We start from the raw sequence: 24,993 nt of genomic DNA on the forward strand, positions 1-24,993 counted from the left end.
GCTGCTGCTGGGATCTTTGCAGGCAGCTCATGGAAACTTCCAGCAAAAAGCTCTTCCCAACGCAGCAGGGAATTGCTAGGATGGGCAAGTTCTTTGAGGGATGTTTCAAACTGGGTATGTCCAGTGTACAGGTTCTAGGAGCACAGAAGGATTTTTACATCTCACCAGGCAATCTGCCACAGAAATGGTGCCCCCTTGACACTTACTGAGGTTTTAAGGTAAGTTTTAGATAAAATAGCATTTTAAGAGGAAAGGTTTGTCACATTTGTATATGTCACATATAACTTGGCTATTTTAGCTGAAATAATTTCTTTCCAGGTCTCCCTAAAGTAAGGAGTAGAAAATTCAGCCAGGTTATGGACTCCTGACCTTTTCTTTTTTTACAGAGAGCTTCATGGTATGATCCTGATAGACATGACAAACACTTGTCAGCACTTGTGGGAAGTTCATGATCCCACACAGTTAATACAAAATGTGTCTGTTCAAAGCTCCTTTTCCCTCAAATATCTCAGTTTCAGTCTTGCCTGCCTTTTTATGAGCTGCAATAAATCCCATAAACATTCTGCCCCATATCATTAGGAGAAAGTACAGACTAAAATATTTGAATGTATGAATGCTTCTCAGAGGAATGTATTATTTTATTCTCTACATAGAATTGCTTCAATTGTAAAGTGACAGCTGAAGTGAAAAGTCAGTCTTCCAGTTGCACTTCACAAGTTAACAACATTTGGCTGTCAGCACACCACTAATAATAAATGTAGTAATAAAACTCTTTGTTTTGAAAGAGAGCTGCAAAGTGTTTCCTGACAAAAAACTGCTACATTAAATTTCCCTTGTTTGGCCTCAAAGGCATCAGAAGGGGTGGCAGCCTTTCCCAGCATTGTTGTTGATACATCAGGGCACAGTGATATGAGGACACAAGAAAAAAGTGGGGTTCCAATGACCGAAGACCAGCGATTGCAAAAAACTCAACTCTTTAAAGAATGAAACTACACTTTAAACTAATTAAGATACTGACTCTGCTTTGGATATTCCTCCTGGTACAAGTTGCTGTCACATGAAGTAAAACCTCTAACCTCCCATGGCTCTAAATGTCAAGGTATTACCATGTCCAGCTGTTACTGTGACCCTATCAAGTAAGCAGCACAGAAATTAGGATTTCTAGTTCAGGACATTCTGTCTCAGGTCCAAAATCCAGAAGAAATATTTTGCCCCACAAAATTATTTAAAATGTCTAGGAAGAAAAAATACTTTCTGTGGGCAGGGAAGAACTTTGCTGATGAATCCTGGGAATTCCCAGCCCTCCCCATGCTCCACACTGAGCTGGTGGCTGGGACAGTGCTGATGGCCCTGCATTCTGAGCTGCCCTCTGGGACACGAGTCAGCTGGAGAGCACAAATGCTACAGGCAAGGCAGGGAGGAGAGGAGGATTCTCCTGCTCCTTGCCAGGGAGGCCCAGAGTAACCCAGAGCTGTCAGAGCACAGAGCACTTGTCTTGGTTTCTCTTCTGCACCCAACTGCTGAGCTTTGCCAGAGTGGAATTAAATTATTTCTGAGACCTCCCATCTTCTCTCAGATTTGGACAAAACCGGCCACACATCTCAAATATAACAAGGAGGGCCTGACCTTGTTAGGTCAGAGAGACCTAACAGAGAGCATGGCCACAAAGGTTCTGTCTGCTCTGAAGGTCAGACAAAAGGAAAATCCTTTCTGTTTGAGTCAAGATTAAAAATCTTAAGTTGGTGCCACAAATAATATCTTAACACTTCTGATGGATTTCATCTTCCATTTTCTTCTGCAGCTAAAAGCTCTGTAGAGCATCCACTTATTTCAGCAGAATAAATTTCATTTTTTCTTCTCTTTAAAAGTCTATTTGCAAGCAATCAAGAAAGAAATCAGCTGTGGTCTAGAGATTAAAAACAGAAGTTTCTTGACAATTGAACTATCAGGCTTCAAGTAACCTAATCCTTGAGACATTTTTGTTCAATCTCTAAACGTTTCTGGGCACTTTAGACAAAAGTTGTAACAACCAAAGTAGTAAATTGCTGAGTGATGGTTCAGCAACTGAAGCCCTGCCTTGCCAAGAGGAGCCAGAGTGGTGCCAATGCAGACAAGCTGAGAGAAAAAAAGCATAACCCCATTTCTGTCAGATAAAAGCCCACAGTGCCCAAAGCTGAGGAATGATCTTTTCTAAGGTAAAATTGAGCCACTTTGGTCTCTGCAAGGGAAGCAAAGCCAGGAGATAACTGGCAAGGTCACCAGGAAAAAATGTTTAGTGCAAAATACAGGGGTGTTACAGAGGAGCAGCCAATGCTCAGGACATTCTTTTTCACCCATGGCTGCTGCAGCACCAAGATGCTGTGTCCTGGCTACCCTGCCCTGCCTCACTCAGTCGCTCTCCTTGCCCTGAGGCCTGGGAGGATTTCCTCAGGCTGGCTTGTCAGCTTATTCCAGGGTAACAATCTCTTCTCTGCCATGAACTGGCATGGCTCTATCAGTGCTCTGGAAGTTCAAGTATTGGCAAATTTTGCATTATATAGTTTGTCACTCACTGTCTCACTGATGTGACCACCACTTCTCCAGCCTCTCCCACCATTTTTTGTTGCAAAAAACTGGGGAGCCTGCACCTTCCTGCACTCTCCTCTCCAAGCTCCCACAGGTGTCCCAAGCCAAAGGCATGCCCTGTCAGTTGGCCTGACTGTCTCCTCCTTCACACAGATCTGCCCCCAAAAAGCAGGAGGTGGGGAACAGAAACTGGGAACCATGTAGATTCTGCACCCTAACAAACCAGCCAGAAAGTGTGGGCTGTACATCTGGCCCAGTACACCCCCTAGCAACTCATGTCTCTGCTCACTCCTGCTTTATCTTTTGCTCTCTGCATCAGAAGCTTTCAGGACAAGCCTTCCCACAGCCCTCCCTAGTGATGATGAGGACCCAATGATAAGGCTCTGATAAGTCACAGCTACAAATCCCATCCCATCCAACACTGAGGCTCTTTCTAGTCCATGTGTTCTTCCAGCTGCATGGCAGCTTGCCTTGGCACAAAGCATTTCTGGAAACACACGCCCAGGGGCAGAGGGCATTTCAGAGATCAGCTGTAATATCAACCCACTCTTCAGCATGGATCTATGCATTGCCTCCACAATGGGAGCAGAGCAACAGAACAAGCACCACCCTCTGTGACCAGCAAAGCAGCTGCACACCCAAGTTTAGATGGAAACAGCTTCCAGCTGAGCACCACTCTGGATCCAGTGAGCACTGTCTGTCAGGAGGATCCTGTGATGAAGACTTTGCTCTAAGTCTCGCTCAGCCAGCAAAGTCTCCTGTGTGAACACAACAAAATTTGTGTTTCTGCTGGGAAACCTGAATCAAACAAACAATGGGAGAGCCATGGAACAGACCTCCTTGCTCCTTATTCTGATTTAAATTCTTCAATACAGTCCCCACTGTCTTTACTTACTTTACTCCCAGATCCCTCGAGAGGTGCTTTTCCAGCGTGAGCCACCAAGGACCTGCCAGCTACAAGGGAGCTGGCAATAACTCCACAAAGCTCTTCTGAACACTACACAGGAGGAGGAGGTAAATCACATTGGAACACAGGGGAGAAAGCACACATCTGTCACCTTGATGAGTGGGTGACTCTTTGGGAAGGGCCAGCGCTCTCCTGGCCAACCATCACCAGGCACTCCCCAGCATGTTGAGATGATACCTGCAAGATCTCAGCAGAACTTAGGTGCAGACAGGACAGGCCAGGATGCTCCAATTTAAACAAATTATCCAGGTTGCTATGGAAACCTCAAGGATGGAAAAGCACTTTGAAAACAAACCATAGTGAGGTAGATTTCCCATCCATTCTGAAAAGGTTTATGACCAGAATAGGCAAAGTGGGTGTTAAGTGCTTTTGAGCTAAGGCAATAGTAGCAGCACTTGAGGAGGAGGCATTATGGATTCACAGCACCCATCATACATGCATCTTTTATCCCAAACCCCAGGAGAACAGTCCTCTGTGTTTTGCCAACACTACAGTATGAAAATTCTGACTTCTTAACCCCTTCCTGGCACCCTGTCTCCTTTTCTATTACTATTGTAGCTATAAATTACCATTTGTAGCTATACTAACCCTGTAAGTCATGGCAATCAGAAAAGACACAGGCAGAATTCATCTGACACAGATGAAGTAAAATTATCAAATTATCTATGGCTTTAACCAAAAAAAAAAAAAAAAAAACAAACCAAAAAAAACCCCCCAAAACCCAGAGAAGTGACAGAACTTTTCTATTGATTTCAAATGGTGTGGGCTCAGATCAACCCACTGTGGCCCAGAAGTGCAGTATTGAATCAGCAACACTCCAACCTCACCAAGAGTTTGTGCTTGAATATTCAAGTATTCTGTGACAAATTATTAGAAGTAGCATGGGGACAGAGTGATGCCTGACACCAGCGTGGTTAATTAATAATGTCATTGCTCATAGAGCTGCTAAATAAACGAATAGTTACATATGGATCCAGGTGTGGTTTTTTTTCAGACCAGCTCCATCCTGCTTGTTCCCCGAGAAAGGCAGGCTACTGTCCATCCTTTCCCAAGAAAGATTCCATTCATCTGCTCCTTATCATCAAATCTGAGGGCCATCACATTTTGGAAAAGGTGATGGCTGTTTTGGAAAAGGGAATCTTACCTGAGGTTATTAGTAGATTCCACGTGTTTGAAAGCCAAAGACAAACAATTTTGAAGAATGCAATTTTTGAGCATTTTTTGGAAGGGACACATACTCTGCTGAAATCTTCAAGGACCCTTCCAACCCAAACCCATTCTGTATTTTGAAGAAAAGGAAAAAAGTAAACCCACAGTTTATATCTTCCACATAAAAATAGTGACAGAGAGGTGTTCTGTAAGCAAAGCAGCTCTCAGCAGCTGCTGCAGCCCCTCAGATGGACAGAATCTGGTGCAAATCACAAAAACAAAATCCTCTGTGAACATATAAATAGTATATTTTACTTTAGTGTACTCTGAGTTTAAATTATTTTTCAAAAAGTTGTTGGCTGAGAATCTCACAATAGTCCTGAGAAGGAAGAAAGCAAGCTTTTAAACTGGAAAGTAATTCTTTTGGATGACATTTTTAGAAGCACTGTCTTCAAATCCATGTAACTCGGGGAAAGGTTTCTCCACCTATCTTTAAGTTAAAGAATAGAACCTAACTGCATATTTACCATCCTAAACACGCTGCCCTTTGCACTTGACTGCAACAGCAGAAACAGCTGAACAACAGCACAAGAAACGTGCACGTTGCCCTGGTCTCTAGTGAAAAATCTTTAGGTGCCAAGAGAACACCACCTGCTCAAGAACTCTCAAATCTCACTTTTGTGCACATCCATTTTGAGAACTCAGCAGGAGGGCCTGTAGCATTCAGGAACAAATTTCTACCGACAAGAAAGTCCTTGCAGAAAGGTCTCCTGAGGAGTCCTGGGCTGGGATCTCCTCTGCCCAAAGCCATTTCCTGCTGTCCTGGCAGGCAGGGGGTTGCAATTTGTGCTACCTGGCTAGCTGACTGTTCTGGCCAAGAGGTGGGGGAAGGAAGGAAGGAAGGACCACAAGCTCCCAGCTGACAAAGAAACTTGTCCCCTAGGCCAAGTGTTCCCCTTGCAGCCAGTACACACAGGACAGGCTGGGGAATGATGCCATATGCCTTCCCCTCACTGTCAAACAGATTTGGATACAGTGAAGCTGACACGTGAGAGAAAGCAGAATGCAGTAGTCTCCAGCAACAAAAGGAGCGCTGGGGGATAGAACATTTCTCCTATAAATCACTTCACTTCTCGGGAGGAAATCTTGGTCTTTTCCCAAATCAAAGGAAGTAAAGAAACTAAACCAAAATTTGCTAACATGACAAATTGAAACCAAGAAAAGGAGGTAAAAAACTGCTTTTCCACAACAGCATCAGCCTCCAGGGTCCTGCCATTAGTTATATGCCATAGATTCACTGAATTCAAATGAGTTGCAATTTCCACAAGCTGATGTTTGGGGGTTTAAAAGTTTCCAACTCATCCCCATCTCCTACTCTTTCTTGCAGCCTGGCTGCTCTTAACACAGTTAAAACAAATGGAGCTTGTATGAAGTGATACGGGCAAGAGTGTTGCCTTCTCAGAGTACCCTGACAAATTAGCACTGTCCCTTGGTTAAGGACACCCACTCTGTCAGGACTGCCAAACCTGGACACACACAGGGATGTGCACAAAGCTCCAATGACCCAAAGAAAGTAAATATGAAAGTGTCTGCCTCCTTCAACTCTGATTCCCATGAAATGTATCACAGAGCTTAGACAAAAGTTTCAAATGCAAGGAAATAACATTAAAATACTCCAAAAACATTTCTGTAAAAATTGGGATGAAAGTAAAGACATAATTAGATAATGAAGTTAAGTTTTATAGTAACATTCATTCATTTTAGAAGAATAATGTATGGTGGTTTAGGTAGAGAAGCTGTTTCTGGGAAATTATTCTGCCCAATTTCAGACCACAGGGAGTGAAATGGCTCAACATTTATGTCTTTTATGTCATCAATAACATTAAAACATAGGCATAACTAAGTATTAATAACTTGACTGCTCTCACCAAATAAGAACTGAAACCACGACAAATGCTGGCTAAGAAAATGCAGATATTTTCCCAACACCAATTTATTCTTACAGTGAAGATGGACATTAGCTTGCTTAACAAAGTTAACGTGTTGCAAGGCATAGAGTATTTACCTGTGCTTAGATCCTACTGCAGGCAGGCAGTGAAGATGGACCAAACCTATGATTTGATCCTGTACAGTGATGATATTTAGCTGCAGTAAGAACTTAATCACATAGGCAGCACTCCTGACTTAACATCCAGACTCCAGTCATGAGCCCACTGCTTCCCAACAGCAGGTGAGTTGCAGCAGGCAAGCTTGAAGGATTCCAGCAAGTCAGCCTGGAATCTGCTCTGAGGTGCTGACTGCTGATCTGTGGCAGCAGAGGCTCAAGAGATAAGAGAGGCTCAAGAGTGATATTCTTTAATGCAAAATGCACTGACCCAGAAGCAGGGTCGTCAGATGTCTCTGTTGCTTGCCTTTGCCTTGTCCTGTCTACATGGATAAACAGTGAAGATAAAGTCTGACCACAGAGTGCATGGCAGAAGAGAGTCTTGACCCTCTGTTCCACTAGACACCAGTATAATTCAAGTAGTTATTTAAGTTATGAAACTGATTGCTTAACTGGAAAAGACCCTGCAACCTACAGATTAAAAGCAGTGTTTGCACCACCCTTTGGTGAAATGAGTAATACCCAGAGATCATCCCCAAGTGCAGCTTTCTCATTTCTGTACAAACACCCAGAGGTGGCTTTACATCCCAGAATCCCATCTTGTCATTACTTCCAACAGAGATCACAACTTGGGAGTAAAGGAGAGACAAGACAAGGTGCAAACTATGTGCTCACTGAATCTGTCTGCTCCAGTTGGGACCTCTCACATCTTTCACCTGCTTTGTGCTCTTTTAAGAATAATAACTGCTCAAAAACTTAAAGCCTGTGATTTAGTCTCATCTAGTAACATATAATTTCTGTCCACATAACACAGGCAGCTTCTGATTGCCAAAGGTCTTCATAATATCAACTCTTTTCCCCACGACTTTAGGGAACTCTGTTTCTGTAAGGCTTCCTTTAAATCTCTAGCAATCTAAGGCTCTAGATCTGCTGTGGGTGTACATCCAACAATGTCCAAAGTGGCTCTTCACTTCCAAACTCCATCAGGTTCTGGATAAATGATCCTAAATGTCAAGTTTATTCGTTCATCTCTAGAATGATACTCCTTAGGCACTCGATGCTGTAAGTGGCATTAGAGGGGGGGAAAAAGAAAAAAAAAAAGGCATGAGCTTGTGCATTTAAAATACAAGTCATCAAACAATTAAACAATGACTAAAACCTTCATTTCCTGTGATGGCTTTTTATTCATATTTCTTAACACTTAGCTAAGGTAAAAAAAAGGTTCAGCCTGCTCAGGGCCACTGAAAACAAGAAGTCTTTGTACATTACTGTAGACTTCCTTATTAAGTTACAACTTTTGATATTCTAAATTTCTATATTGATTTTGTTCTTTTCATTGCAGGCTGCAACCTTCGTCACTGAACTTTAATGCTGAACTGATTCCTACTGCATTACTTGGCACATGAAAGCAAACCCATTGTTTCTGTGGGTGCTTTCAAATTCTCAGGCAGAAAGTAATACCAATGCCTTGGAAAACAACTGTGCCACTGGAAGCACAATGTCCCATACCTTCATGGGAGTGCCTCAGCAGATCTGGACAACTCCACTGCAAGTAAAGCACATAAACAGTGCCAAGGAGTTCTTACCTGCCAATCCTCCTGGGTGGCTCCCTCCATCACCAACAGAGTCCCATGATCAAGTGGGATCCTAATCCTTTCCACATAAGTATAGTCTCCGTCCTCTTCCTAAAAAGAAACATCAGACACTGAAGAAGCAGGCATGTGCATTTGCTAGAAAACCAGTCCTTTCCAGCAGAGCTTGAAATGCCTGTGAGGGAGGAGGCTCTTCCAAGATCAAGAGGTCTCAGTAAACCTCTCTGTATTTCATACAAAGCCCAGGAGCCGAGCATTTTAACGATGAAAAGAAGCCACTGTATCTCACTGGCCAGATGCCACAGGTAAAGTTCAACAACTAGTTCCTGGATTTAGTGCAAAATTCTGGAGTGAGGGTGCAAACCTTGTGGAAACATCTTAAACAGTTCAGTGTGGAGACATGCTGCAACAGCCACCCTATAGTGGTTGTCCAACAATTAACTACTTCATCAAAAGTAACATCTTCCTGCTATTCTGAATTTCTCTTGTTACAACATTACATGCTGCTATGGCACTAGCTGCTGGAATAAGTTTTTCTTATTTTAAAAAAAAATCTTCTTTTCCTATAATATATGGTAAAACAAGTTGTATTAATCACCACTAAGCAAAACATAATGCCAAACTAAAAGGCAAACATTTTGCAAACTTTTGTTAAGCCTTTAGATTATGTGCAAGTATTTTAAAACTCAAATATAACAACTAGACATAGTGACACACCCCAGCAGTGGTCTCACACATGCCACATTGAGTGGGAGCAGCAACTTTCTATTGCTCTGCACTATCCTTTCCAACTTTAAATCAGAGTTATACATTGCTCAGTGTGTAGCAGTCCAGCTTGAAGGAGGTTTGTCCTTATAAAAGTTCACAGCTTGCTGAAAAGCTCAAAATAATGGGGTAGAGTAACAAATACTGGAGAAATTATGTCCTAAACTAAAACAGTTTGATTTTCAGAAAACCACCAAGGAGTGTGTGTGTGTTTATAAATAAGATGCATAGAGAAAAAGGACTGCACTTCCTGAAATGCAAAGAGCTTGGTTGGTATCAAGTCAGTACCAGGAAACATTTTCTTATCGTCAGTGGAAACGAGAAAAAAAATTCAAAAATAGGTATTATAAACATGACTGCTGAGGAAAAGCAGAGAAATATCACTGCATGCATACTTTCTATTTCAGAGGATTACATCATTTCACTTTGTGATGGACAACAGTGGGCTTATTTTTATCCTTTGCTCATCTTAATTAAAAAGGAATTCTGCTAAGATAAATGATTTAGGAGAAAACATCCTTTAGGCTTAGAAAAGTCAGTATGTAAAAACAACAATTAGTTTCTGGTTTAAATGGGACATCTCTGAACTCCATTTTACTTAGAAAAAGAGATTATTATTTCCATTTGCTTTGCAAAGCCAGTGAAGCTAAATAAAAAGTTCTTACTTTCTTATGTGCCATTACTGTCAACCAAAGCTCCTTTCAGAACTTTTATTCTTAGAGCTGATGTCAGACATACAGAAAACTCACTTGACTTTCAGAGGTCAAGAGGTTTATGAAGAAAATTTATTTTTGGCATTGAAGGTGAAAAAGACTTTCTGGTAACAAACATGGAAAGTGCATCAGGTGACTTCTTTATGTTCATTTTGTAACTCTATATATGTACCACAAACCCACCTGCTTACAAAAAGAGGTATAGTAAAGCAACTGTTCTGCTTTTTATATATTAGAATTTTCATAATCTTGAGTTACACATTCAATACAATCCAAGCTTTACACTATCCAAGTACATTGGTTAAACTTTTTAAAAAATCCTTGATTACAGGAGCTACAGTTAATAAGTAAGGAAAGCTCAGTGTGAGTTGATGGGAAGCTGTGAATACAAACTCTGTAAGAATTCCTGGACTCCATCAAGGTTGTTTTGTTGAAAATCAAAAAGAGAAAAGATTTAGTACAAATCTATATAAATCACCCAAGTTTGTTTCTTAAGTCTCAGTAAAGTTCATTGCTATAGTTGTAGGAAATGGTTTCTGGACAGTGTAGAGGAATCTTCTATTATAAGAAAAAGTAAATGGAAACATCCTGTAGAAGAATGTATAAATAATAATGTATTCATACAGGCAAATGATGCAAAATCATTTTCAATTTCAAAAGTCAGCATTTTTCATGGAGAATACTGGCTTCTAGTCTTCTGCTTCACCTATTTACCAAGTACCAAGAGCATCATCCTTACAAAAAGTTCAAATCTTGAATTTTTCAGATTTCATCTTGGTTGTATCCCTGTTCTCCAGTATACATCTCTAGCACCAGCTGTGTAAACATCCTCCTCCACAGCAAAGTATTCTCACCTACCAGTACTTCTGCATTGAACATGTCTATTTTCACTGTCTCTGACAAAATCCTCACTGCAGTTCCTTACAGATTCAGTAATGATGAGTATCAGTTCTACTGCCCTTTGCTCACATAATGCACTGGTCTGCCTACACAGGCCTAACTTGAGACTCCCTCAGTCCTGCAGCTGAGCACTCCCTTCTTCCCCTCTGCTTGCCTACAGCTTCTCAAGCCTGCCACTGCTGGTGGACAACACCTCCTCCTCCACTGCAGCCACCACTGTCTGTGATGCCAATCTGTGATGCCACTGTCTTTGATGCCAATCTGAAAGTTTAACCTGCTTCATATCTTGGTCTGAATCCCTGCTTATACCATGCTCCAGATTCCCACATTCATCTTCAATTAGGTCTGTTATGACACAAAGGGTTATTTTTCTGCTCTTGCCAGAAGTACTAGGAGAGCTTTACCTTCTGCTAGGAAAAAAGGACTGTGCTTCAGGGATTCATGTGAAGGACAGACCCATCTCAAGGCTGACTCTCTGAACACCAGAACATCCCGCTATTGTCTAACAGGTGTGAAGCTCCCTCCTTTCCCAGCAGCCATCAGTTTCCTTGGTTATAGATGGAAGAAGGGCAAGCAGACAGCTGGATAACTCTCTCCCCAGTTCACATGGCCATTCTGGATCACCACCCAGCTGTCCCTATGGCACCCACCCTGTCCCAGGGCACCTCCCAGTGGAAGGCAGGACATCAGGTATCGCCCTTGCCCCCACTCAGCTTTCAGGAGGACACAGTCAGATAACCTGGCCCTGTCTCAGAGTTGAGCAGTGAACAAGCAATAGTAGAAATGGTGGTGAGGCTGTACCAGAAACACCCATCCCACAGAGTGAAACCAATTCCTCTCCACTGGCAGTATGAAGTCATGTCCAGGTGGGCCTGGAGGCTGAGGCTGTGTGGGCAATGGGAGGAGGTCACAGTGCCACAGTGGTGACACTCAGGCTGTAGGCAAGCACACGAGGACTCACTGACTCAACAGGAGCTGTGTGAACTGTGTATGAATCACAGCTCCAAAGCAAAGCACTTCTCTCCTGATTTCAGTGTAGGCAGGAGCTACAATGATGGAGGCAGGAGGAACAAGAAAGCAGGAGCAAGGTTAAAGTAAATTATTGGAACTGGAAGAAGAAAATAGAAGAAGCCACATCACTGTAGACTTTTAACCATGAAGTAGGCATCCAAAAAACCCTAGAAACCATTTAAAGCAAAGGAAAAATACCAGCTGCTATCATGTAATTGGTCCAAATAAACAGAAGAGGCTGTATTTAGAAAAAAGAATGCTTAAAAATTCCAGCAGGCAAAATAAAACTGTTGCTGGAGTCATGTTAATTCCCATGAAGTCTCCTTATTCCAGTGATGAATTTACACCTGAAATGTATTTGCAGCTTTTTTAACATGCACAGGGGCTGAAATCCTAGTAAGAATTATTTCTACTTATCCACAAAGAATGCTTGGTTAAGAAGATATAAATAGTCTGTGCATGTCTCTGCACTCCTTTACCCTCTATTCTATGATGAAGACTTACCCAGTACAGTGCTCACCAAAAAGAAAAGCAGAGGACTGAACCTTTCCTTACCTCACCCTAGAACAATTTTCAGGATCATAAAAAAAACCCACTTGAACCTAAGTAACTTTCTTTTCATTTTTGCCAAGTGAAAAAAGATTTCAGATTGTGTAATTGTTTCAGAGTGACTTATATAAACACTAGCAAACTACTAACAGACAATTGTCAAAATTCACATAAACATGTACAGAAAATGCAACCCATCAACACTACTGGTCATCTTTTCAATTACAGAAACAGGATTTTATTCACTATCAGGCTCATCCACATTTCAAGTGATAATCTAGAAAATATTTGTAGAGATACCAACATGAACTGAAGTCTCTGAAGGCTCTGATCTGGCACTCTTCAACTGCCCTTCAAGCTGCCTATGTATTGTGGTACATTCAGCTTTGTACTCAATACATGGCCCCACACAGGAAACCGTATTTTTTCCTAGGACCATTTATCCACAGTGATGTTCTAACATAAGTGATGGTCTCATCTTGTATGTTCATTTTATCTTTCATCTCAAAATACTTAAAAGCACTTACAAGAACAGAGGGAAATGAAGGTCTTTGAAACCCTAAAATCTGAAATAGCACAGTGTGCCCTCAAACAGGTTTCATTTTGGGAGGAAAAGGATTTACTTTCTATTTCCCTCCTCAATGAAGGCTAACTCTGGAAAACTCAATGTACTGATACTGGCTGATACTGAAACCAGGGAGAGCCTGAATGCCTGTGATGACTGTTAATATTAATTCCTTTTCCCTAGATTACATTCCTCTTCCTGTAAATTGCTTTTTAAAAAAGGAATGATCAAACTTCAAAGATCTACAACCAGTTTTAACTTTCTCTTAATGAAAGAGAGAACACTACAGTACAATAGGGTATGGAAATTACTTATTTAGTACAGCCTGAAAGGTTGTAATTTCCATCAGAGCCTCTTGTAACTCCTATTTGGCAAAGCATCTATTGTCATAGGATGCTCTGAGGAAACTTAAGTCTTTGGGAATGTGCAAAGAATACATAATGTGTGCCATGTAATTATTAAGTATGAATTCCCTCAGGCACAGGACACACTTAAAAGCAACTATTCCAAAGATCTGCACATGGGGATTCTACCTCAGAAAAAAGATATGTCACTTGCAAAAGGGATACACTTCATAGCAAGACTCAGCTAGTCAGAAATATCAGGTCAAAGGTGTTAAAAAAAAAAAAAAGAGGAGAGCTTGAGGGATACATCTATAGAAAACCATCCATCTCTGGAAGAAAAGGGAAGAAATCGTGCAGTACAGCTCAAACAAGGCAGTCAAGTACAAATGGCACAGACTGAATTTCCCCTTTGCTAATAGTGGGTGTCTTTTCAGAAAATCTATAAAAAAGGCATCTTACTCAAGAACTAGGATTGATTTTTAAGAGAGAACTTGCAAAGTTTATAATAAAGTTTAAGTGTATTTTATTCTGATTCTGTTCTGATTGATGGGGAACACGGGGACCTCTAAAATGAATCCAAGCACCATTTACAGTTTTCTAGAGGAATAAACTTTCCAGCTGACATTTTATTATCAACACAGCATCAGGGATACTTACTCATGCTATGCTCACTGACATAATAGACTGGTTATGTGATCTCATGCTCAGGGACCAAGATTAAATTCACTTCAGGCAACAAAGAATTTACAAGTTGGAGATCTGGTGAAAACTACAAACTCTTTGTTTTCTGGTTCAATTTCTGACCTTTTCTGTTCAGACTAGGTGACCCAAGGTGACTCTTGATGGGCAGGCTTCAGTATGTCAGCAGAGAGTTTTCCTGTATGCTGTTAAAATTATCACCTCTGCTTTCTGTACTACCTACTCAGAATAAATAGCAACACAAGCAGCTAGCAAACTTCTTTCCAAAGTGTCAAAGACTGCACAAGCAGAAAATTAATCTGAAACAGGACACCCTAAAATTGTATTCTCAACACATGTGAATCCTTTACTTGGATAAATACAAACTGGGAAATTTAAGCTGGCTTATAAACAAAGCACTCTCAAGCACAACACTTTATCTAGAAAGGGACTACTGAGTCACCAATTAACTCCCAAAAGGATATTCCACAGGTCTCTTTATCCAAGTAGAGGATCTCTGTTTAGCCTGCCAGTATGATGTGACAGCTTCCAAGGCATTTCATGGAAAAGAAATTCTTCCCTTTGTTCACTGTCCCTCAATCTGAATACACACACATCAAAGTGCAAACACTGTCAAGAGGATTTTTACTTACAAGAGTAGTCAGAACTACTCTTCACCCCATGTACACTCTGCATTACATAACATTGTCCTGAGTTTAAGAAAATGCAACTCTTTGATTCATTTGCACAGTTTAAGTCCACTTCCAGCATCACTGATTTCATTTTAAGTACCAGAAAGGGCCCTTATTTGGGCAGAAGGCTGCCCAGGTTTCAATTCACTGCAGCACTACACTACACTGCTGCACATTATATTAGAGTGCTCCCATCCCCACCCTCAGAATGTCACGGTCCATGCGAGAGATTTCTTGAGCCCTACACTTATTCCACAGAACTTTCCAAGCTGTGCTTTCATTAACTTAGAAATGCTTTAGTAATTAAGTTTCCTTAAACGGGGAAAACAATAAACCTGTTAGTAGCTCTGAGAGTCTCTCAGTGTGGTATGAACACTCACAGGGGAAGGTTTTTTCCTCATCTCAAAGGTCCGAGTAGCGCCCAAGCTGAGTGAGGCGATGACAGGATTTTCCCCCAGCGATGGCTCGTTGTCACTGTGCCAGTCCACACTGTCCTTCTCGCTTCGGTACAGGTTGCAGAGCAGAGAGTTGAAGGTGTGGCCAGTGAACTCCTCAATGCGCTCCTTCAGCACGCTCAGCAGAGGATGCCACTGCAATCGGCACAGAGGCAAATGTAAATGCCAGGAACAGAAGGCAAAAACCACCAAGAAACAAAATACACCGCACTTTATTCACAATAAACTTTAAATCAAACAAATTACAGCAATTCTGATGATATTTTTAGACGAGAAGAGGAATGGGTGGAGCTTTCTGCGAAATATTCGCACGTTACCCATCACTCAATACTAAATCGTCTCTTAAAACTCTGAAGCCAGACTGCCCTTCATACTAATGGAGGCAATCAGTGACTAAATGACACTGCTCTCAGTTGCCTGCAGCTGTTGACAGAGAACAAGAGGAAATGGTTGGCATAGCACAGCCTTCTGTCCCCACTCTGTTAACACAGCTTGTTGAGCTCAACTCATCACCTCTTGGGGTTTTAACTTCAACACTGTAACTCTTCAGTGGGTCTCAAAACCAATGTCACTGGCCCTGGATTTCATCCCTTCCTGGATTTCATCCCTAACACCTTGCTGAGCCCACAGCCCAGGGAAGCCCTGTACATTCCATTACAACTCAGTCTAGTTATTTAATGTTATGAAGTTACATCATGACTTTCATCTGTCAGAGTGCTTTTAAGAACTTCACAAATATATAAAGAAAAAAAAAAAAGCCAAAGCAATGTAGGCCAGAATTTTTGCCCATTATGTAAGCAGAAACAGAGAGCAAGAGAGGATAAGAAACTGATTCCAAATCTCCCAGTGCACCACTGACAGAAAAAGCAACAGACACCTGAGAATATTTTCTAGTATTCATCTCAAAAAAAACAAGGCTGAACTACCTTCTTTCCAAGCTTCCTCAAATTTAACAGGTATTTAACTTATTGGTTACACTGCAGGAGCCTCAACATACCATCTTTCTCTACTGGGTATTTCCAGCTAAGTCATGCCTTCAACAATTAATCATCATGTGATTAATTAATTCTAGGTAAACACAGCTTGCAGTTATGGAACATAACTGAAAAGCAGTAATACCACCCCAAAAAAGTTTGCTTTGCAACTGGGCTGCCTGAATGTGCAGAGGAGTCCAACAAGAATTATTGAGGGCACTTTTCAGTGACCAACCAGGACTATATTTCTTCAACTCCCATCACAGAAGTATGTATCACTAACATGTTACCATACAGTGAATTTTACAATGTAATTGAAAGCCCACTACAAACCTGCAGCAGTGGAAGTAGTTTTGTTGAAACAACTCTATCACTGCTTACAGAAAAACATTTTCTAATAACAAAAATCATTGAGGCACAAACACTGGATTATATCTAGAAGTGCTGCAATCACACCAATTCTTACCAAACAAAAAAAAGGAGGGACACAAAACTAATTACTCCTACAGATCAAGTGTTTAAGGGAATAATCAGTTTTGGCTAAGCTGTGCACTAAATTACATTTTGCTCAAGATATTTTTGTGCTAGAAATCCTATTGTACAGGTAGGGACTGTACTTTTACACCACCCCTACTCTTCTAAGCTGCAGGTACTCCCACCTGCAAAGCTGTGTGAAATATCAGTGCCCCTGTGCAGTGTACCCATAGATCTGCCTATGGGCAACTTCCAGCTGGGGAAGGGCTGGCTTCCAGCTATGCAACTTCTCCAGTGCATCTCACTGCCTGCTTGAGTTTCTTCCTCTCAGTAAAAAGCAGAAATATTCCAGAATAAAAGACAGAACCACAGCCTGAGTGATTCATTTAGGCCTTGTACCTTTTGGATGAGAGAAACAAGCCAGTGGCTCAATGAGTGCTAACTCAGAGCTTGATGCAAACTGAAATGAAACATTGAATTCAGGGTATATGGGCTCTATCCAATCTCTGAACAGCAATGGATTTCACAACAGGCAGTTCTGAACTGGATTTAAATCATTAGTGTACAACAGAATGATTTTGTGAGGGCCCTTCCAATCCCTAAAGCCATTCAGCTTTCAGAAAAGCCCATCTGAAACAGTACTCACAAATGAGTGCTAAAGAAATGCTTGTTTTTCCACCAGAAGTTCCATAGACCATAGAATTTTTAACTACAGTATTTTTGAGACTACGAAATCTTCACAACTCATCATGTTAAATAGTGCCTTTCCAACTCTTCCCAAACATCCCACTTTGGCAGCAGTTCTGGGACTTGGGACACCTTCCTCTCATGCTATCCAGCTTTCAACAGTGACACCTAATTACTGCTGTGGAAATTTTAAACAAAGCAATACCAAGAGACAGGCTGATGGGACAACAGGCTGAGAGAGAGAGGGGGAGGGAGAGAAAACATGAACAAAACATCACCGAGTCACTTAGAAGGCTTTTAACTCTTCCAAAACACTGTGGGAAATTACATGCTACAATCTGGAGTTGCTAAGCAGATGAGCTGCTCAGCAGCTCACAGATGTGTGAATTTCATAGCATCCACATAGGAACCAAAATATGCCTAAACTTTCATTTAAGCAGTATTGAACTTAAGTGTTTCTGAAAGTAACTATTTCAGTAATTAGTATTATGGTATCTTTACAGCAAAAAAATCAGTATTATTGTGGGCAGTAAAATCTGCCATACAAAGATGCTTGGAATAAGTCACACAGAGCAATTCAGAGTTTTGTACAAAGCTACAGCAACCCAAAGCAAAACTTTAAACTCTAGAGTAGTAACCTCCTTTTGACAATATTTGACAACTAAATCACGCTGCTCTCAGTCAACTCCCTCATAAAGTGTATTGTATAAAACTGACCACATGCCAGTAGAATCTGCTGCTAACAGATTCTCTAGATAGCTAGAATAGAGGATAGAGGGAAATTTTGTCTCTTGACCTCTGCAAAGGATTTCTCTGTAGACAATAATAAAACACATACAATCATATACATACATTTGGATTTGGCTGCATTGTTATTCTGGAGTATGTGTAAGGAAGTTCCCCATACCAGGATGTAAGCCGTGGTTCCTCAAAAGATACTTCTGAAAAAACCAGGAAGACTTTTTCAGTTGACTTAGCAAATGATTTCAAAATGGAAAGATAATGCCATTCTGCCAAGAAACTTGATCAAAAAGATATTGTCCATTTACCTAAAGTTAAAAAAGCAGCCCCTTAACATAATGAACTCAAGTGTAGGAATTAAATTATTCAAAATCAGGTGTACATCTGCAGGAGGAATTACCTTGCCAAAATCTTGGAAACATATCAATTTTCTTACCCCTAAATGCCAGACATAGCAGAGACTGGATGAGTTAAAGATAGCAAACAAAACTGAACATTTATCTTGCTTTAAGTTGACTTGGTTCTGGTGCCCAGTAGGCTGGCCTAAGTTGCAAGATGCAGATGGATGCACTGGAAAGGGTGAAGTAGAAAGGACTGTAGCATCCTTGGGACACCACAGAAACAAAATGAAGCAAGGCTGGACACAATATTTTGTCAAATGTGTTCGTGCTCTGTGGTGTAACACAAAGGTTAAAAATACTTTTTTGGCTTCTGAAAAGACTATCTTGGCAACTATTTCTCATGCTTGACAGGTACCATTCTCCATTATATTGTCCCTTTATTGCCAGCCAACAAACACACAGGTTGAAGACAGTTTCCAGTCCCATCCAGTAACTGCTCTGATACATTATCTTACATCAGTTCCTGACTGAAAGCAAAATTTGGCTAGAACAGGTGCCCCTAAGTGAACAAATCCAGAATAGCAGCCTCTTCACCTACTGCATATTGCAACCAATAACTAAAGCCAAAGGAAAATGAACATGCTCTGCTGGGATTTTCAGTAAAAGAGGCAAAAATATACCTCATGAAAGAAACCTCCAAGAACACAGTTTTTAAGTATTGCTGGAAGATTGCGTGATAGTGGCCAGACTAAATCTTAAAAAATGAGTAAGAAAAAGAACTGGAAATGACAGAAGAAACAGTAAAATTCCAAGATTTTTAAGACAGGTGATTTTATTTTGGAAATATCTCATTTAGCTGGCAATAGTAACATGATATTAGAGATTGAAAAGTAAGCTGCAGTAGCCTTCAGATATGCATGGAAAACCTGCACGGAAACTTGAAGAAGTGGTAACACTGAAAATGAAAACCAATTCTTAACAGTGCACAGATTCTGGTATGGAATTGACCTGTGAATGACCTGAAAAGGTGGTCACACACTCCTTACCCTGCCTGACGTGAGTGCGCTGACCCCAGGGTATGTCTTGGAGGAGCTGCTCAAACATCCAGTCTGCTTGTTCTGAGTCAATAAAGCCAGGAATCAAATGAATCCTAAGGATGAAAAAGAAAAATGGAAGGAATATACACTTCTATATCTGCTTTGGGAAAAAATTTTCATTTCCAGGATTCCCAAAGGAGTTAGAAATGGCTGCAATGCATCATATCCAAAGTCAAAGCCCAGTACCCCGTTTCTGACCACAGCCAAAAGCAGATGTGAAGGAAAGAACAGAAGGGCTCCTGTTGAGTCTTACCCTCACCAAATGAATGTAATTTCTTTTCAATACTTATAAAACATATGACAACCAGCAACATACCATGAATTCCAGAATGAGCCATATGCTGTGAAAAATGGCATCCTTCTGCTTGTTATTAACTTCACATCTGATAAATCAGATAGACCTGATTATGGCATTACAATCAAAATTAAGTAAATAATTTATTCACCATCTCCACATCACTTAGAATATGACAGCCCTTTATCCCTACTGCCATTTTTGTTCTCTTTTTCAAAGCATAAGGAAAAGTATTTAACATCTCCTATAAGGACAGTATTAAACATCTCCTATTTTTTCATTTCGATATGTACATCTAATATCTTGATTGGACTAAAGGTCACCCAAGAATCACAACCACTGTGGTGGGCTGCAGAGTAGGAATGCTGCTAACAGCAGTTTACTCTCACAAGTACTTCATGCCCCAAAGACGTCACAGTAAGAGTATATAGTAAAAGAGTTAAAAAATACACAAATGTGATTATTAACTTTCCAGAAATATATATATTCCATCAGTGTATTATGAAAACAAACTCCAGAAAAATGCAGGATAACCCAGCTGACTGTGTATCTTGTCTCCTTCCAGCTGGTCAAAACTTTTACTTTTCAAAATACTTTAAAGATTTATTTGCATCTTCAGAAGAAACTAAGATGAAGGCACAAAAATAAAATAATATAATAATCAGAAGAAATTAAATAAATGCACAAAAAATTACTATGTCCTTGGCATTTTTCCCACTATTAATAAAAACCTATAAAATTCAAAAGAAGAGGCTTAATACTGATATTGCAGCTAAGTCAGCAAGGTAAAATGTATTTTAGTTAGTAGGAATCACAGAACAAGTAGGTTTTGTTTTGAAGTGCCCTGAAGCTGAAATAATTAAGGCATGGCATATAAGCACAAGGGACAATCCTGAGGTTACCAGAATTGCCTGAAGTTAAATGCTTTCATTAGATTTATTTAAAACAATTCCAATTTACAGCTACAAGTTTTGGGCTGCTCTTAACTGTACAACAGACATCACACATTTGCTAAAACAGGAATACTGATCCAAATTCTCATCAGCAACTTACTGTGAATCATGACACAAATGGACAGAGCCCCTTGTCCTTATTCTGGAAAGAGCACCAGATGCAGTACACATGATAGGTCAAGAGGTTTCTTTTTCTTCTCTTCAGTGCTGCTCAGAACCATCTCAGGCCCTGCTATGTGCCACTCAAAAGTACTTCCAGAAGTACTCTAGACAGATGATGCACAAGAAGTGCCATGTGCAGCTGAGGAAGTCAAAACCCTCTGCAGAGACTGGACTTCAGAAAGCTGAGTACCACCACATTACTCTGCAAAAACCATTCACATTTCATCCACTTACCTAGAAATGCCAGTGGGTCCCTTGCTGAGCTCATACACACCAGGCTTGCTGAGGATGTAGAAAGGAAAGAGCCATCAGAAAGACAAACAAGAAATTATCTTAGACTGAGCAGCACAGACTAGAATTGCTATAGGCCTGGACTAGGGAAAGTTTTCTTTAAAAGAGAAAAGAAAGTTAGAAAAGGGAAGAACTAATGTCCTGGACATAAAGGTCAGAGTAAGGCAGCAAGGTGCGCTGCAGAAGCCAATGAGTTTGTGTGTACTTTCTGTCCCTCCCTTCACCAAAGACTCTGTACAGCTTCAGGGCTCTTGGAAAAAACATAAGAGGGATGTCACAGGGAACCTAAGGAAGACAAACATACATGACTGCACTCAGATTCACTATGTTTGCATTTATAGATACACTGAGAAAGAAAATTCTACCAAGACAGCCAAACTGAGCCAAGCTGGATTTTCAGTATCTCTAACTCCACCATACAGCACCACACTTTGTCACGCTTCATGCCAAAGTTATCGTGGGAAGATCCCCATTTCAACACAAAGGGTAAGTGACATACAAATACCCAGCTTCACTATGAAACTTACTATCAGCTACTTCTCTGAGTCCTGAAAGAAGCTGCCATACCAGCTATATTTCTGGTATATTCCAGAGTAAGTAATTTCTAGCACAGTTTACACTGGGACTGTCCCAGAAAAATGTACACTGCTAACAAAGGAGACATACTGGCAATTGTGCTGAACCAGAATGTTCAACTCTTCATGGTTACTGGCTTGCCAGCTATACAAAAGGCATAAAAACCAGTTAACAGACTTGGGCTCTCCTGATAACACATTCAGCTCATGATAAAAGGGTTAAAAGTCCACAGTTTCTACTCTTCCCGACCATGACAACAGTAAAGGTGCAGAGAAATCAGCAGGGTACTCACTCTATCACACCTGCCTCTGGAACTCTGCGCTCCACCTGAAAGGCAACGAGACAGTACACAGTGAATATTAAAGTACCTGGCACTCTCCAGTCAAACATCATCTCTAGTGACTCTGTGTAGCCACACACTGTGTGGCCAGTGAGAAAAACACACCTCAGGGCAAGAGGGAAGCAGTAACAGCTCAGCCACTCCCTCCTCACCCCAGAAACTCTCAAATGCAGCTACCACTGCAGGCTGGTTTTTAGCCATCAACTGCCCCCTAAAGGACACTGATTTCTAAATTATTTAGACATCACAATACTTGATATTTATCAACTGCAATCAAGAAAATTCTTATTTTTATATTTATAAAAATATCCTCATGTAAGGAAAATTTCAGAACAACCCTAAGAAACATGAACAAACTGCAGGTCTCAGTCAAATGAGCAAAACATGAAAGATCAGACATAGCAGGAGCTTACACTGTAAAGCTGTCTGCACAGCTGAGATAGCTGTATTTTGTTAAGAGACAGAGTAGTTTAATCCAGCCTTGGCTATCATTCTGCTTGTCTAAGGGATTTATGCTGCTCTTCTCTGAGCTCAGTACAGTTCTGATTTGCAAGGAGTTACTGCATTGAGGCAACAAGAGCATCAAAATATAGTATTATACAGATAGCAGGTCTCTGCCACGGGGGAAAGAGAATCTTCCCAGGCCATCTTCAAGTCTTCCAAGCCTAGATGACAGCCTTTTAAATAGGTCTAGCTTAGAAAGAAGAGCTCATTATTATTTTTTCCCCAATCAAGGAAGTTTCCATACGCTGCATAGAGCACAATATCCTTCATCAGCTGATGGGACATAAAGTCTACAAAACAAATACCATGCTCTTCCCCTTTAACAAGTTAAGACAAGACACCCCACCTGAGGAAAACAAGAAGAGCTCAAATGTGCTTAGGACATTGCAGACTGAATATTTAGTAAAACATATTCTTTTGGCTCTCTATAAAAGAGTAGTTTTGAACAGGCTAAACAGAGGGACCATAACCAAGTTCTTTTCCCCATATACACAAAACAATTGCCAACTCTGCTTAGCAAAAGCTCAAAGCTCAGCTCAGATTTTAAACAACTAACTATATTCTCAAATAATTGTTACCTTGTTACCTGCCATATGAAGTTTTATAACAGATAAGATTCTGCTAGTTACCCTGTAAGCTTTACCTCTGATGGCTTTTCAAAGACAAATTGCTTTTGAGTGTGAGGCTGATCTTTCTGTCTCCATGCTGGCCTTGTACCTGCAAGGGCAAGGCTGCTGGCCACAGGTGCCTTTGGTGCTAAAAGAAAGAAAGAAGGAAGAAAAGATCACATGAATTGAGTATCACCATACTAAAAAATATAGTTAGGAAAAACTTATAGAATCATTCCTTGGAGTATTCTCCTATGAGTCACAGAGACTTCAGGAAATTGCCAAACCTAAGAGTCAAAATTGCACAGGAACTGATTTTTTATATGTATTTATTATTTATTTGTTATTAATTTTGTTTCCACAAACAAAACTGAAAACGTACTTTTATCTGAAAGGATGACATCTATAACTTTTCAATTCTAAAACAAACACCTATCACACACCAGCAGAAATTGCTCCATGCAGCTAAGCTGCTTCCCTCTGTATTCCTTTTCTTAGGGAAAAAAAAAAAAGAAAAGACAAAAATATTTTTATTAAAACAGAATTTTTAAACCAGGGAGAAAGCAGAAGAGCAACTTTGGCACACTACTTCAGGTGTTTTATTTATGCATGCAAACAAGCTTTAAAATGGGCCTGAAACACAGTCTTCACTCTGTGTAATTCAATGGGGATTTTTTTTTAAATCCCTTTAGGAATAGAAACAATGAAATGCACCTGTGACAGAAAATTGAGGCCACATGCATAAGTCAAAATAATTGGCTATTCTCTTTCATGATTTAAAAAAAATCAGCTTGCCTAGAATGCTCAGTCTGCAGAGATAGGGGAGCTTTATGGAAACTAGAATCAATGAGTGGAACATGTTTTGAGCATGTTCACAAAAACAAACCAGTCCCTCCTGCAAGACTGGAAACCTTCAAAGTGCTCCTCTGCCTCTGCACTCTTTGGTTTCAGTGTTTGCTAAAAACACTACAACTCCATCCCTTCTCGCTACTTCTCTTTGTTTTAGAATGTTTTCCCCGTGACAAGCCAAACGAAGGCACATAACGCGTTTTATGGATAAGAAGCGGCTGACTGTTCTTAGAGAAGTCCCCTGCACCAAACTCCACTCGTCCCATTGGAGCTGCCGGAGGTGCGCCCGACGCGCTCACCTCCCCGTGCGCCTCAGCACACACCCGCACCCTGCGTTCCGCAGCCAAAATCGCCGCACCGGGGGCACAGGCGCAAATTTCCACTGAAAAACTGGGTTCGAACACCTGCAGCTCAGTTACCGACGGGAACGGGAAGAACGGGCCCGCGCAGGGCGGTCGGAAAGTGCAGCCGGAGACCGGCGCCCCTGCCTGCTGCTCGCCCCGTCGCGCCCAGGCCGTCGGGAAGGAAAGGAAGGGCGGCTGTGAGCGCTCCTTACCTGCGGGCCGCCCCGCCGGGACGCCGGCCCAGCCGCCCTGCACCCGGGCCCGCTGCCGCCGCTCCGCCATGCCCGGCCCTGCCCAGGGCCCCGAGCCCCGCCCGCGCCTAGGCCCGGCCGTGGGGCCGTGGCTCCGCCCGCCCGCCGCGCACGCAGGGGCTGAGCTTCCATTAAAGGTGCCCCGCGCCCGAGCCGCCTCCCGCCCTGCTTGTCCCGTTCCAACAGGGGATGAAAACGCAGCCCGGGTCTTGCACGGCGCCGGGAAGAAAAACATTCTTGGAACCAGCAAGGCACGGGGCTGAAGGCACCAGAAACCCCCTCCTGTTTTCTGACAGGTGCCCAGGGTAGTCCCAAGGACATGGACAGCTATTAAATGGACATTACCTCCATCGCTGAGGTGAACAGACATTCAAAATCAAAGTCGAGGTAATTTAGGTTAAAGTGTAAATAAAATTTAGGTAAAAAAATAGTTTAGTGATGCCCTGCTGCAGCTTGG

General features: G+C 41.4%; 1 protein-coding gene across 1 annotated transcript; it reads right to left on the reverse strand.

Moving 5' to 3' along the window:
- Positions 1–4,969: 4,969 nt before the first annotated feature.
- ALKBH3 (alkB homolog 3, alpha-ketoglutarate dependent dioxygenase) lies at positions 4,970–24,627 on the reverse strand. Its single transcript, XM_071427582.1, has 9 exons — positions 24,498–24,627; positions 23,128–23,240; positions 21,933–21,967; positions 21,008–21,055; positions 19,313–19,416; positions 18,037–18,125; positions 14,975–15,184; positions 8,372–8,470; positions 4,970–7,845 (listed from the first exon to the last, which is right to left on the reverse strand). Exons 1-9 carry the CDS (start codon positions 24,565–24,567, stop codon positions 7,753–7,755), a joined length of 861 nt encoding a protein of 286 aa, XP_071283683.1. The 5' UTR covers positions 24,568–24,627; the 3' UTR covers positions 4,970–7,752.
- Between the last annotated feature and the right edge of the window lie 366 nt (positions 24,628–24,993).

The sequence above is a fragment of the Agelaius tricolor genome, unplaced genomic scaffold (genome assembly GCF_023055355.1).
Source record: "Agelaius tricolor isolate 1412-34295 unplaced genomic scaffold, bAgeTri1.0.p SCAF_5, whole genome shotgun sequence".
Lineage (NCBI taxonomy): Eukaryota > Metazoa > Chordata > Aves > Passeriformes > Icteridae > Agelaius > Agelaius tricolor.